At 33.7% G+C, this 15,565-nt stretch overlaps 2 protein-coding genes and 1 non-coding gene across 3 annotated transcripts; 2 read left to right on the top strand and 1 right to left on the bottom strand.

Annotated features, from left to right (window-relative positions):
- Nucleotides 1-211: 211 nt before the first annotated feature.
- On the top strand, nt 212-4,053 carry LOC117105966 (small ubiquitin-related modifier-like). Its single transcript, XM_033247273.1, has 5 exons — nt 212-370; nt 951-1,037; nt 1,444-1,521; nt 2,513-2,584; nt 2,715-4,053. The coding sequence occupies exons 1-5, from the start codon at nt 344-346 to the stop codon at nt 2,781-2,783; spliced, it is 333 nt and encodes a 110-aa protein (XP_033103164.1). The 5' UTR covers nt 212-343; the 3' UTR covers nt 2,784-4,053.
- Nucleotides 4,054-5,055: 1,002 nt separating this feature from the next.
- Nucleotides 5,056-14,329, bottom strand: LOC117105965 (male-specific lethal 1-like 1). Its single transcript, XM_033247272.1, has 7 exons — nt 13,790-14,329; nt 12,627-12,760; nt 10,412-10,683; nt 10,073-10,140; nt 9,481-9,670; nt 8,544-8,616; nt 5,056-8,065 (listed from the first exon to the last, which is right to left on the bottom strand). Exons 1-7 carry the CDS (start codon nt 14,249-14,251, stop codon nt 7,978-7,980), a joined length of 1,287 nt encoding a protein of 428 aa, XP_033103163.1. The 5' UTR covers nt 14,252-14,329; the 3' UTR covers nt 5,056-7,977.
- Nucleotides 14,330-14,720: 391 nt separating this feature from the next.
- On the top strand, nt 14,721-14,794 carry Trnan-guu. The gene has a single exon. It is a non-coding gene; the product is annotated as a tRNA-Asn (tRNA).
- The last annotated feature ends 771 nt before the right edge of the window (nt 14,795-15,565 follow it).

Here is a 15,565-nt window from a genome sequence, read left to right on the forward strand (position 1 = left end):
CCACTGGCTATATAAATATAACATATTATTATTATTAATAATGTTTTGCGGAAGTCGTCCATTCACGAAACGCTGATCATGACTATTAATTTTCTGGTAACTGGTATCTAATTTAAATGCTAGGACTGTACAAACAATGTGCGCGGACCGAACAAAACAAAAGGAAATTAATCAAATGAATGCTACGCATGCCCAGTCAGTCAAAAAGGTCGCGCTTTTTTCTTCGTGTCAAAGTTCAAAAGTGAACTTCTATTATTTTCTTCTCCCCCTCTCTCTCTCTCTCTCTCCCCACATCATCCTCGGGTTAGAAGTGTGGTTTATAAGTAATTTAAAGAAATTTACGATGTCAGAGAGTCTTACAGAACCACAGGTAAATTATGCCTTCTACTTGAATTTATGTTTTTCAAATGTGTAAAACACTGTGGTATTTATGTATTTCCTTTATTAGGCCTAGACAATGTGGTTTTTTATGTTAAAACTAGCCTAGGCTAGCTTAGTCCAGGCTTAGCAACACCGCGATCACTTAGCATCGCTGCTTCGCATAGCTTCTTCTGCTGTATAAAGCTAGGCCTAGCTAGCCTAGCTGCAAATCGATCAGATTGTGTGCTTGGTCATGTCTTGTTGCAGTCTAATGGATTTTTAATTGTGCGGTTCACTCAAACAAAAATCACAAACCATTGGCATTGTTAAATATAAGTGCAGTAAAAATGTAAAGAGAAGGATGAAGTGAAGTGAGCTGAGGATGGAAGGATGGTTTGTTGGTTTCCCTTTCTTCTTTGTTTGGGTTAAATACAACAGAGTAATAATACTACTAGGCCTAGTAGTAGGTTTGAGAATTTGATATTGAGAATGATTTATTTTATAGATAGGCCTAGTTAAATGGAAAATTAAATTTTTATGTTATTTTTCTCTGAATGGTTGTTGCTAACTAGCTTTTCTAAAATCCATAGACAAATCAGAGTGTTGAAAACAATGAAAACACCACATCAAGTAGCACGAGTACCAGTGAATACATCAAAATAAGAGTCACGGCGCAGGTAATAACAATGTGATAATTAAAACATTTACTTCAAATGCCAAATTTACAGACATCTTAATATTAACCATAGTTGAAGTTTGAGGTGCATTGAATAGATTGGCCTTTTCTGACTTTCTTAATAGCCTTTTGAAGATTTCATAAAACTTTATTGTCCAATATGAAAACTCAATTGAAAATCGCTGTTTAAAAGACAATATTCAATTCCAATACTGTGATTTCAAATTGATTAGACTGCAACGGAATTAAATTATTTTTTTTTCAAATTCAAACAGCAGTCAAATCAATTTGAAATAGCAATACTTTTATTTTTAAAATAGAAATGAACTGAATTGTTATGAATTGGAAACCATTGATTTAAATAGTGTATTACTTAATTTTTTTTTTTTAAATTATTGTTATTACAGGATACAAATGAAGTACACTTTAAAGTAAAACTGACAACTCCGATGAAGAAACTGAAAGAATCCTATTGCTCTCGTGTTGTAAGTATAATGCTAATTAAAAAATAGAGTGCCTATAGTACTAGCCTAATTTATCTCAAAATTTATTCTAGAAGTCTCAATTTATGAATAAATAAAATTAGGAAATGTGTTCTACCCAACTTATATTTGTTATTACGCAAAATACTCCCCAAACTTTTGTAACAATGACAAGTAATTTGAGTGGGAATCAAACCCATAACCCCCAGTTAACTAGTCTGGTGTCATGCCATTAGACCACTGAACTTGCATCAGAAAATTATTTATAAATGTTGTTTTACCAAATCTGATGTGTTGTCTCATCTAATACTCAGTATTTCCCGAAGTACAGTGCTGCACCCTCCAATTCGAGACCCATCTAATTCGAGACCACTTTTTTTTAAAACCAAATAACAATCTTAAATCTTACACAATACTAACTAATTGGAGACCGAAACCCAGAGACCACACTGTATTTTTAGGTACCAAAGGTAGTCTTGAATTGGAGGCCGAACTGTACTAAAACTCAGGAATTGCATTCATTACGGGGTCACTTGCAAGCTTGTTGATGTAGTCCAGGGATGGTCATAAAAATCAGTCAGAGGGCGAAAGTTAATTTTTGATTTAACACCAAGGGCCGCACACAAATTTGATGTTTCCAGTGTGCTTCCAAAAACCTTCAAACATTGCTTTTACACCACTTTATTCCCAGTTTTAATATTACTTTTTACATATAATCAGTGTCAGGCCGTAAAAAATATGGCGTTTTCTAGCCAACGTTGCTTAGCGGTCCGCACACATAGGGTTTTTAATTCATTTTCGCGCATTGTTATTATTATTACAGTACTATTATTATTACTACTACTACTATTATTATTATTGATGTTGTTGTTAATATTTTATTGTTACATTGTCTAATATGCACAACTACTGCTCATTATTGATGGAGTTTTATTTCTAAAAATATAAAATAAATGTTATGATAAATAGAATTTTTTTGTTTTTTTTGTTTTAGGGAGTACCACTTTCATCATTAAGATTTCTCTTTGATGGTAATCGAATTGATGATAATCAAACACCAAAACAGGTGAGAAAGGTTTAAATTTCATTCTCCATGTTTTTATCGGGACGAAAATATGGATTGTGGTGCTTATTTGAAGTGGTGCCTGGCAAAAAATATAACATTTGGTGTGGCATTTTGTTTTTCTTATTATCAGCTTGAGATGGAAGAAGATGATGTCATAGAAGTTTACCAAGAACAGACAGGTGGTAACCATTCAGGATAATGGACCGAAGAACTTAACATGATTAGACTTGAAACCAACTTGAAAACACCTCAGTTTCTTTTCGCACTACTTTCATTAACATTTGGCTTAGACAATAAATTTTTTAACGTTTGTAGTAACAGAAATGTGCTGATAAGAAAATGAGGTGATCCTACTGATGATGCAGAGGACCAATGCCTGAATTTAAATGTTGAAAAACAGATGCCTACTGGATAATTATTTGATGGTAAAGTATACTGCCAAAGTTTTGCAAGCCTATATGTATTATGTAGGATTTTGATTGTATACTTGTATAAAATATATATATGGTAACCTAATATAATTTTTAAAGTATATGATTGAATGCTTACATAACTTTTAAGAATAATCCTTCTTGCTATAATAAAATATTTATTTAATCAGGTAGTTTTTAGCCAAGAATTGGTCCCCGTATCTGCCTATCATGATCTTTTTAAAATGAAGTAAGAATTTACAGCCAATAACTTTCCATCATTTAAAAAAGTGAATTTTCTTTTTGGATTTTTACCTTGACATGGCCTATTAGTGTAACCAGATTTTTATATGATGTCTGCCAAGTTTGGGGTACCAAAGAATAGAAAAAATAATTGTTATATGTATTACCATCATCACCATTTCCACAAATTATTACTAAAGAGTATAGAACTACAAGAGGGCTGACTCAGTGTTTTGCTGGAACGCAATCCTATCTAAAAAAAGTACTGTCACGAACTAGGGGGGCATCCTTCAAAAGAATGTGAAAGGGGTTCGCAAACATCTTGCGGTAGTACTTTTTCTGAACGTTTCATTGCATGCATACAAAATCAGGGCAGTTGGACCTATTGCAATTGTATACTCATTGGTATTACTATCATAATTATTATCCTTATTATAGTAATGATGTTCTGTTTCAAAAAGGAAATGAGCAATTTCTAAATAACAGTATTCATAGTTAGGATTGTATTTTGATCAGCAAAAGAAATGGAAAGACAAACCCTATTATGAAATCCAGTTGTTAGATTTTCATTTTATATAATGTGTTACTTGGCAACCAAAATGTAAATATGATTGTAATATCACTCATGAATTGTTACCATAGTTGAGCTGTTGCATTATACATCTTGCTTAAGTTTATGGGGTAAGGGTCAGTGAATCAATAGGACTGTATTGTTTATATGATGATGATTACAGGCAATTTTTTCATCTTTTTCCAAGATACCTGTATTATGAAAAATACCGATACTGTATCTATTAAAATGTTGTTTTCTAAATATTCCTTTAATTTTTTTTTTATTATACAATATTGTGGCTTTTATCACATTATCATGATCACCAAAAAAATAAAGTTCCCCTCAAAAACCCTTTTCAACAATAAACGCCCTGGACCGTTCATCCGTGCGACTTAGTAGGCATACGTTATTACCAGACTCACAAAAGACATTGAAATAAGCATGCTCAGGGGTTGCAAGTTTGAAGAAATCCCTTCCAAGAGATCTGGTTTACGAGTTCTCATCTCATCAAATTGCATTTTGCTGTGAATGGTGATATCCACAGCTAGCCGACTTCATTGAGGCTAGCCGACATCAAAATCATGCATTTACTGGCAATTTATGCCTGCTCATGAGAGTGTGGGAGTCTATGCTACTAATAGAGACAATCCCTGGAAGTCTGTAAGACTTCCAGGGATTGTCTACCAAACTATGGGTTGTGATCCAAAAGTAGGGAACCAAACTTTTGCGTCGAGTACGTAGCAAGTTTGCAAAATCTTTTAAAAAAAAAGAAGATTGTCAATTCAAGTGCAAATTCACACGGTTCATAATCATAAAATTTCTAGACCCTCTCTGCAAAAGACAATAGGCCCCATCAATTAAAAATTCCTGGATCCACTACTGATAAAAGCAAGCAAAAACTGTTGTAATACCAATGTCGGGTATTTTTCAAACATGAACATCAAAATTTGGTGATCGCTGTGCAGTTTATTATTAAATTAATAGATGGGTCGTGCCGGGAAATCAGATCTTGGGTCCCAGAGGAAAAAGTTCGAGAAGCGGAGATCTACTCATGGGATGCGCAGGCCCCAAAAATTACCCCCTGCCAAAAATCGCCTAGAATTACTTAATATGCAAGCTAGCTTCCCTCAACTAATAATCGAGGGCCCCCATGTTACCTCCCTCCATTTCAGGACTCCTAGATAGGCCACTGTCCCCACCCTATGTCTCAACCATTGTTTCATCCTTGTGAACAATACTTGTAACACACAGACAGACACCACAACTCTACATTAGTGTGAACTGTTCATATTCATTTATACAAGGAATGCAAGTCTACAATTCTTTCTATTTAACAATACAATCATACAATTATATCGGAGTAAACAATTTTAGCTTTTCAGATACAAGCTTCAACACCCAGCAATGTCATTTGAAATCATGAAGAAAAATGAGGCAATTTCCATGGGGCAAGCAGAGAAGTATATCACTTTTATATCTTCCTGGTACAAAATTTTAGACTTGTATACTCTATTATTTTTAACACAAGCCTCTCGGTAATTCAAAACATATACTGCGGACATTAATGAATAGGGGGAAATGCATTTGTCCTCACAATACATAAGGAGGGGTAAATAAATTGATCACAGTAGTTGGGGTAATAAGACTAAATTAGCATCCTATCAATTCAAGGACTTTTTAACAGTTAAGTCCTTGATCATTCGATTCAATAAAATAATTACAAAAAAGAACACGTTTAAAAAAATATAATACAGAAAAAATGTAGATAAGTAATGAAACAACATTTTCAAAGAATGTGTTCTTGATATAGTGACCAAAATATGGAAATTGTAATTTTTTGTTTTAATTTTTAATGTCAGCCCTGGTCAAGCCAAAAATATTACCAGTACATAAACATTGTACACAAGCACTTATAAGAGAAACCCCCAAGAAAATATAAAACTTTAATTATTAACATTACAGTAATTATATCAACATTCATCACATAGGGTATGGGTCATAATTCCAAAATACATTGCTGAAATTATATTTTTCTTAGAAATATAAAATATTAATTCATATATTCTTCATTAATTTAGACAAATTTTCCAATATCTGTATCATTTATTTCACATTCAAAGCTTTAATATATTGTATCGGTTTTATTATTTAATTTCTAAAAAATATATGAAGCACAAGTACTAAGTACTTCTTTAAATGTACAGACATCTTCCAGCTTTCGATCTAAAAACCATAATTCATAACAGATACTTTTAATATACTTTTCACTCTATATCAAATGCATGATATAAAAGACACAAATGGGCCAATACATTCTTATTAATAATTAAAGATTATTAATTTAGTGCGACGCTGAATTACCCACATTTTGATATTTCAAAGAAAATATAAATTTTAGCTGTTATTGAATGAATGTGTCTATTTTCTCTGTGGTTCAATCTTGGCCAGAAATTGCAATAAAAAAAACAATTCAACATCAAACAAACTTAGTTTAATAGAGCACATAGCTCTCTCATTTCTATAGAAATTTCGCCCAATTACGTACATACAGAAATGGGGAAAAATATTACAGAAGTAAACCATAGCCCCAAATGGAGGCGTTGATATACAGTCCAATGTCCAGAACAATCGGTTTCCATCAGATTTTTGGTTAGACTGTTTCTGGATGTCCTGAATTTGTTAGAATACTGAGAAATGCAAAATAAAAAGTGAACCATTAACCATTATTTCTCTGCAGGTTGTTGTTATACAGTATATGACAGATTACACTAGGCCTAAGCCTATTAACTGTAATTGGGAACAAAGCACTGGGTACGTTACTAAATCTTGTATGTCATCCTGAATGAAAATACTGTACAATAATTTAACTACTGGGTACTCCAGTTACTGAAGTGAATCTGAGAGTGTCACAAATGGCTTTGCTTGATGGTTCCCTTACATGACACAGACAATGAGAGGGTAGTTAAGTCATCCACATATATTGGGAGTGATTTTAAGAACAAGGGAGAAAATATTTCTCATATAATTTCTTCTAAAAACTGCATTTTTAATTTACTAACTAGAACTAAACCCTCCCCTCAACAAGTGGAGATATAGTAATGCAAGATGTAATGCTAATGATCTTTTCAAATACATGGAGAAAATGATATGTTCTGATGTCAGAAGAGCTAGCAAAAATAATGATAATAATATACTCAAAAGTAATAAGAATTCTATAATCAACTTGATTTAAAATGAGCTTTAAAATGTATTAGAAAATATTTTTCAAAACAATAGAAATTTATGTAAACATTATTGGAAGTAAATTTTAATGTAAAATATGTTACATAAATGCGGTGAAATAAAATTAGCAATCAATAAGAGATGGTGGATAAAGTTTCAATGACAACAGACTCTTGGGCCAAACTGGTGAACTATGATGACAGCTGAGCGAGCATTGCTGATTGCTACTGTTTGCATTTAGAGCGAAGCTGACTTGAATGTGATCAATTTTCTTAAGCTGACAGACAGTTCACCAACAGCATTTCGTAATGAAAGTAGACCCCCCTCCCTTGGGACACCCCTATTAAGTGGACTCATTTTCGGTCACTACAGCTAACCCCTATTCAAGGGACACTGCTATTAGAAAGACACTCATTTTGGTGATGAAGGTGTCCCCTTCGAAGGGGTTCTAATGTATTATCAATATCATTCCTTTTTCAAAAAGTCAAAGCGGTTGTTTTAAAATGTTTTACAAAAATTACTTTAGATCAAAGTTTAAAACAAAAATTATTGGATGTTTTAAGATTTTTAACCATTGAACTAGTAGAATATAAGTTTTTAAAGGAATGTTTTTGCTTATCAAAAATGTATAAATTAAACAAAGGTTTCAAGAAATGGTCTTGTAACTTGTGTGTTTGTGTTAGGTCCAAAGAGGATGATATTTGTATGTTAGTTTGTATCACCCTGGAGCACCATTGTTTTATTCACTTATCTGCATATGCACTGCCCTCAATACATGCCATTTCTATATAATGATCTATATATAGATATGATAAAAGCCGTTAGGATTTTATCTTTCTAGTAAGATCTGGGCTAAACCAACATCCTGATTAAACCTTGTTATATAATCGCGTGGCACAGAACACTATGCTAAATGTAACACCCAATCTGTACTGCAACTTGTTCAGGACTGCTTGTGGCGGGTGCTATTTCTTGCCTGCTCTGCTGCGTGTTTGTCGCCGTTGCTCATCCCCTGCTTTTGGTTCTGGCGTGTACCAAGGGAGTTTAAATTCACTGCAAAAAAACCAAAATTACATTAATTAAACTGGGACATGCATAATACCGGCCTATTCTACAGTATACTCTATATAAATTACATAACAGTTGCTCAAAAAGATAGTGTGAGTAGCAAATTTGTATGTACTGAGCCAAAAAGGGAACACCAAAAACTTAACTTGTGTTATCAGCAATATTAAATGATAAAGGCAAGAGAACAATCCATAACTCGTAGTGTCATTGTGCTAAATTCCGTATGGGTGTGGTCCATGAATCTCTAGCCACGTAAAGAGGCGCTTATAGTAGCTACATGTTCACATCATCGAAACAATGATAAATGGATCATAAACCTTCTGACCAGATAACTTTTAGCTACGCTTATGGATTATAATACTATATTCAATATATACTGAAATAAATAAATAGGTCTTTGAATTGTGTTACACATTTTACAACTTTTTTGAACAGGTTCTCGGAATACAAATAAGCTCATTACCTTTCTGTTATCGTAGGTACAAGCATTCCAAATGCCATCACTGGAACAGTGTCTCTGACCTCAATTCGCAAAACTAAAATGAAAAGTTTCAAATTTTTCAACATCAATTGCAATAACATAATTTTCTGAACATTACTTTTTGATGTCTTGTTTGTATGTACCATCTGAACAATTACCAGGTTGCATTTTCTAAACATGGTGTGCAGTAGATTTTTTTCTACTTTTACCTTATTATTATGCATTATTCTCATAACATACTTTAGTTCCATTTTTAATAAGAGAGAGAAGTTTAGCTCAGTCGGCTAAGCTGGTGGTAGCCACCGTCTGTGGACTAAACCGTGAAGATCACTTGGTCCCCGGTTGGATTCCCATCACTGCTCTACTTTGTATTTCAGCTGGAGGGCTGAATGTAAGTAATGATAGCACACTGTCTTTGGGAGTCCAGATGTTTAAGCCGTTGGTCCTGTGTACATTATGGCCCATGTGCACGTTAAAGAACTCAGTACGCTCTTCAGAAAAGAGTAGAGGATTGTCTCCAAGTGTACTGCCCAATCACCATCAGAAGGACCCCACTGGAAACAAGTCTTCTTCAGACTTTCATGGGTTATTCTTGGTGTTTACACCAAATAAATCCAATCTAATCCAAGGTCAAAACCAGTTCCATTTGCCACTGTAACTTATAATTATTAAAATACTGGAGCAGAACTATGTGATCACAAATTGACACGTTTTAGTGTACAGCACTTGCGCACACATACTCTATGCTATGGTAGTGACATTTTGTGTAAAATGGAATGAGAACTCACTTCAGTTGATTTCATTTGACACGCATGCCAAGTACAGTGTGTTTCTGCACTACACTTATTCACGCTCCTATCAGGAGCCTATTTTTATTTTTACTGTAATATTTCAAGTATTATTAAAGAAAGCTGCTTACTATCATCTACGTCAGGTTCAAATGTTTCAATAACATCTTCTCGGTTGGCAATTTCACGCTCCATCAGCTTCATTTCAAGTCGTTCATGCTCACGGATCTGCCGAATTCTTTGCACATCCCAACGTTTTCGTTTCTTTTCATCCATCTCCATTTTGTGATGTCTTATTTCTACTATCTTATCATTTATTTCCTACAAGATTGAAAAAAAAAAAACACAAGACATCCATGGTAAACAAATTTCAGTTTCCGGGTAAAGCAAGAGATTTAAATTGTAACACACACTTGCGTCACAAATTCAAAATTGTTTTTTTCAATTTTGATGTACAATATCAAAATTGGAAAATTCAACAGACTTTGACTCTGTTGGCTGAACAAGGTATAGAAAGGTCTCCTAAACTTATAATAAACAATAAAATTAATAACAAAAATATTATTGAAAACAATAATAATATTTATATTATTATTAACCATAGTAAACCTTTAAAAAACAATACTGTATTATAGCAATTTAGATTTATTTAGTACTTCTTCAAACAACTTCTAAAGTGTTTTTACAATTTTATTTTTCATAGCATAAAAAGTTTATTTCTACCTCCATTTCTTCACATCTTGATTCATCTAAAGATGTGTTACTGACATGTGACACTCTCCACGTTGGTACTGTAAAAAACAATGAACAATATTAATAATTAATTTTAATATAAAAAGCAAATTACCCTTAAAATTCCAGGAGTCTGCATTCAAATCTTGTATAATCTTGGATTTTTGCAACAAAATTAAATAAAGCCCTGGCCATACTTCCAAATTTTATTTAACAAAAACAAGTGACATGCCTAAATATGGGCATGGTGACATTACATCATGACCATATATAGGCACATAAGCCTCATCGTTATTTTCTTGAGCCTCATATCTACAGTACTGTACTTACCAACAACGTATCCTGAATCAAGGGGAAGGTCATCATCAACAGCAATTCTAAGATCTCTCAACGAAGGGTATAAAATTTTTGTCCGATGGAATTTGTCTTCACTAAGTTCTTTATACTTTCTATGTCTTCTGTAACGCCTTGTCTTTGCAGGTGTTGTGAGGTGTGCATCTTTCGAAAGTTTTGAGGGGGAAACACTTCGTGAGGGTGACTTTGGCTCTGGGATTTCAAGTTGGGTTTTTTTAGAAGATGACGGTGTACTTGCGTTAACCTTACTGTAAAGATAATTGGAATGAATTTCATCAATTATGAAAGTACAATTATAAACATGAAATTAAGAGAATGGGAGAGCAGCAAAGCCAATATTACTAAAACTGGTGGTAGCCACTGTATGTGAATTGAATCATGGATATCTGGGTGAACTACATTACTGGTCTCCTTGTGTTTCAGCTTTGATTTGATCGACGTTTAAAGCAGGGGCGGATGCAGTAGGGGGCACGGGGGCCAGTTTGCCACTAAATTTTAAAATTTCAAGGCACATAATGAAATTAGCGCTCTCACTTATTTATTCTAAATATGTTGTGCCCCACCCCATTTGAAAAATTCTGGATCCACCCCTGTAGAGCTTTACAAATGTGCCACACTTCTTAACTAACACAAAAACAGTAGAAGGTTGTCTCCTGCCAGATGTACACATTAATACATCATAAACCTTGCAGAGACAGGCTGATGAATATAACCCTTGAAGATATGCTGTGTGTGTTAACTTCAAAACACTAAAAGATATAAAATGAATTGCTATTTTTGTGGGTTACAGTATTAGCATAAAGCCAGGCTCCAGAGGAAAAAAATGTTGATGCTCAGTACAACTGATTTTTCTAAGACCCAAAAGGGTGTTTTACCAAAAACTCAGGAATGGTTAATGAGATGAATTTTTGAATATTTAAAGACTGGTTGGGTAAAAAGGATAGTTACTCCCCTCCCCCCATCCCAGTTTTAAATATTCAAAAATCTGTATCTCATGTACCATTCCAAACACCATTTTTGTGCCCGAATAATCAGTTGTACAACATAAACATTTTTTCCCTTCTGCGCCTGGCTTTCACTAGAAAACTGATGTGGAAATATATTATACAAATATTGACTGCTCATGAGGGGAATGGTCAAATCTATTGCACCGAGGTGATGTGGAGACCATAGTCTAGTCTCCCGAAGGCCAAAAGGCCAGATGGAAGATAGATTTTACCGTTCCCTAAATTTAGAGCAGTCACCATTTGTTTTATATACCTCTACATAGATTCTACGAGGGCTAAAAAAGTACTTACTTCCTATTCTATTATTAGAGGCCTAGGCCTACTACTACTACTAGGCTAGGCCTACTTGACTAGCTAGGTCTAGGCGACCAAAGAGGTGTGTTTAGCTCTTCTTTGGTTATTTCCTCAATTTCAACAGCACCCATCGTCTTGCAAAATTTGTCGAATATTGATAAGACATTACTTAATTTGTCTTTTGGTGCTTTTGCTATCAGCTTCATCAAGAAGTAATGATAGGCCTAACATAGTCCGTCCTTCATCTCAAAACGACTAGCCTCCATATTTGTTCACTGTCTATTAGCTGATCTATGATGCGGTCAAGGGCAAATCTCATTGTAGAGGACGCAATCCCTTTTACCGTCAGCAGCACGATTTAGTGGGCCTAGAGTTTGCACATCGTGACAGGTCAAAAAAGTAGTATTTTTGAGGGGAATAGTAATTTCTATTGCCCCGCTTCTTAATTAATCAGATGCCTAGAATCTATGTATGTATATATATATATCAATAGACACATAGTATATATCTTTTCTGATGTATTTCTTTGAAAAGTCTTTTTTATTAAATGTTAATTACCACAATGTATCTTAAAACATTTTATCTTTAACTTACAGAACGCAAGTTTAAGATACAATGTATTACCCACAATGTATCTTAAACTTACAGAACGTAAGTTTAAGATAAAATGTTTTTAGTTAAATAATTATTAAATAGTTATGATCAATGTCATTAAAGGATGGCAATTCCAGTCCAATATGTTACTTACACTTCTGCATGCATTTTTCAAAAAAGTAATTGGCAATAACTATTCTAATATAAAAAAAAATTGAAAATAATATGTATGCTACCATGACAATTTTAAAATTTATAATCAAAGCATTATAGTTTATGCCAAGCAGCATTTTTACCGTTTATTTGGTGTTTCAGTTTTTGACGGTGTTGATGGAATCGTTTGATTGGTTGAACAATTCTTGTTTTTAGGTGGTCCACTTTTATTTGCCAGTGACATTCGGCGTTCCATACGCTGTAGGCGGCATAGCAACTGCAAAAAAAGTAAATTTAATTATTTCTTGATTTGAGTGTTATACTAGCTACTGATTGTACTTTTTTTGGTTTTTTTAATTATTTAAAAGCCATATCAATTTCTGAAATTCTCTCTGTTTTTTAAGTTAGGGCCTAGTCCATTAAATTATATAAGTAATATAATAAATATTATTAAGCATTTTAAAGATTAAAATTATCATTGATATTTGTAAAATATAAATATTTTTTCTAAACTGTATAATTTCATATGTCCTGCAGAAGAATGTCACTGACAAATTTATTAACACGCCTTTTCCATGAATCGGTGATGACAAACAACCCAAGTCAGTGGTGTGTAACCAACAGAAAAAAGATAAGTTTTGAGGCTAAAATGTTATCTAAAAATTCATAACTATTCGTAAAACTATATACTATATAGATAGGCTCTTCTTTTTAATCTTGATTTCGGAGGTCAAAAAGTTTTCTATTTTTTTTTTCAATCATATAGTGGTGTATAAAAGTCTTTTGAGAACATTTTTCCTGAAAAAAATTATGTGATACGACCGTCCGTTATGGAGTCGTGAATTTTTAGATAACATGAGGACAAGAATTTAGCCTCAAAGCTTATCTAATTTCTGTTGGTTACGCAACACTGACTTGGGTTGTTTGTCATCATTTCAACTTCTAGATGTCTACCGATTCGTGGAAAAGCTATAAAATAGTTGTTCCATCCTGTATATAACAATTGTTGGATGCAAATGAAATTTTAAAGAAAACTTGTATTGTAACTAATGCAAGTGCTTTCCATGCTCCAATTAATAGGCCTAAATCTATTTTTATTATAGTTTATAAGATAACCCTGGAATTGGCCTAAAACTTATGCGACCTTTATTAAATCGGCCTTGGACCTAGGCACCCTAGTCCTATCCTAGGCGCTAGTCTAACCTAGATCTAGGCCTGGTTAGGCATTCGTCGAAGGTAGGCCTAGCCAAGCATAGGCTAGCCTAATAGTAGTAGGATCGATCGATTTAGGCTTTGGCCTAGTTACCGTTTCTTTATCATCACGTAATTTCTGTATTTCTTTATCTTTCTGTTGCAAATCTTTTTGCTGCTGTTGAATAAGGTCTAGATGAAGCATTAGTAGTCCTTTTAAATGGGTAATCTGTGGTTCTAATTTGGATTTATCGCCGCAATTTCCAACGTCCAAATTATGCATTCTATCGTCACTTGCTTCAGCTGCATGTATTGTTTGTTGTTGGTCGCTGGCGGCATTGGTGGTGGTACCCATCGCGTCTACAACAACATGGTGGTGGTTAGGCTGGTTCGAGTTTGCCATGTCCGAATGCAATGCGTTGTTTCGTGTGTTGTTTTTACGAGCCGACAGTAGTCGGTTTGATGTAGGTTTGTTTTCTAATTTTCCCATGAATTCACACTTTAAATTTCCAGGCGCCATGTAGGATGACAAGACGTTTACGAACTCTCGAAATACCGAAAGTCCTTGCCACAACATCGATGTTTAACTGTAGCGTTGGCCATCACATACACACTTGTCTAGCTTGAAGTGTGTTTTTTACTCGCGCCGCCGCTGCCATCTAAATTAATATACTAATGGGCTTAACCTTGCTCATATTACTTTTTAGAATTATGAAATATTATGATGTGATGTAAAATAAATCATTAGATCGAAAAGTAATTATGTAATGTAGTTTAGAAGGTTATTATTAAAAATATTTTATGTAAAATTTAAGTAACGCTTTAGTTCAAGTTCAAATTTACGAACGAGGGTACAAAATGGACGCCGCTTTAAGAAAATACTACGTGTTTTTTAACTTTTAAATCCAACCGATGATTGGGAAATTGGTGATTTTAAATCCCCTTTGAAATAAGGCATAAATAAACTATCAAGTTATTTAATAAATAAAACAAATTATTATTTTCGAATGGTTATTACTTGAAAATGAAAGCACGCTTCACAAGGAGTCTCTGTGGCGCAATCGGTTAGCGCGTTCGGCTGTTAACCGAAAGGTTGGTGGTTCAAGCCCACCCAGGGACGCTTGGTTTTTTTTTCTTTCCCCTTTTCTTGCTATACATATTTCTTTCTTTTCTATACATATTTTTCCAATCATATAAAAAAATTAATATATTGTTTTTTGTTTTTTGTTTTCCTTTCTTGCTTTAGACCTACATTTTTTCTTTCTTTTCTATAGGCCTACATAATTATGTTTTTCCAAATCATCTAAAATAGATAAATATATCTTAAATAAGATGAAGCAATTGATTCACTTTAACTTGACTTTAACCATAACCAACACAAAGTTGTTTTTTTTTTTTTTATCTAGGCCAAAAATCAGTGTTCTATTTTTTGGCCAATTTGACTCAAAATGTTCTTATTTTACACACCTTATAGAAAATTATTATACAGCGTTTCTCAAGTTCGTAAGATGTATTTCCGTAACATGTTCAGCTATTTCCGTAGTAAATGAAAAATTTCCGTAGCACCACCCAATAATTTGCCCTGAGTCAAGATGGAGTTATAATTATTTTGAAAATGAGCCCGATCGTCTTTGAGCCGATTGTCTGTAATTCGATATGGAATTATTATTTCAAAACGGGATCGTAGAATGAAGATTTTCGGGCCACTTTTTCTTAGTTTTCACACTAATTTATCAGTAATCCAACAAGTTTGTCTAGGGACAATCTGTAACTAAAGATCCTGATGGAAAAGTCATTTGTTCTGGACTAATGATGAAATATAAAATATCAGTAACATACACGACGGAACATCACACTGCTCTCTCGCGTTAACCATATCTGTCATAATTCA

Source organism: Anneissia japonica, unplaced genomic scaffold (genome assembly GCF_011630105.1).
Source record: "Anneissia japonica isolate Jap-2015-1 unplaced genomic scaffold, ASM1163010v1 scaffold284860_len1800451_cov186, whole genome shotgun sequence".
Lineage (NCBI taxonomy): Eukaryota > Metazoa > Echinodermata > Crinoidea > Comatulida > Comatulidae > Anneissia > Anneissia japonica.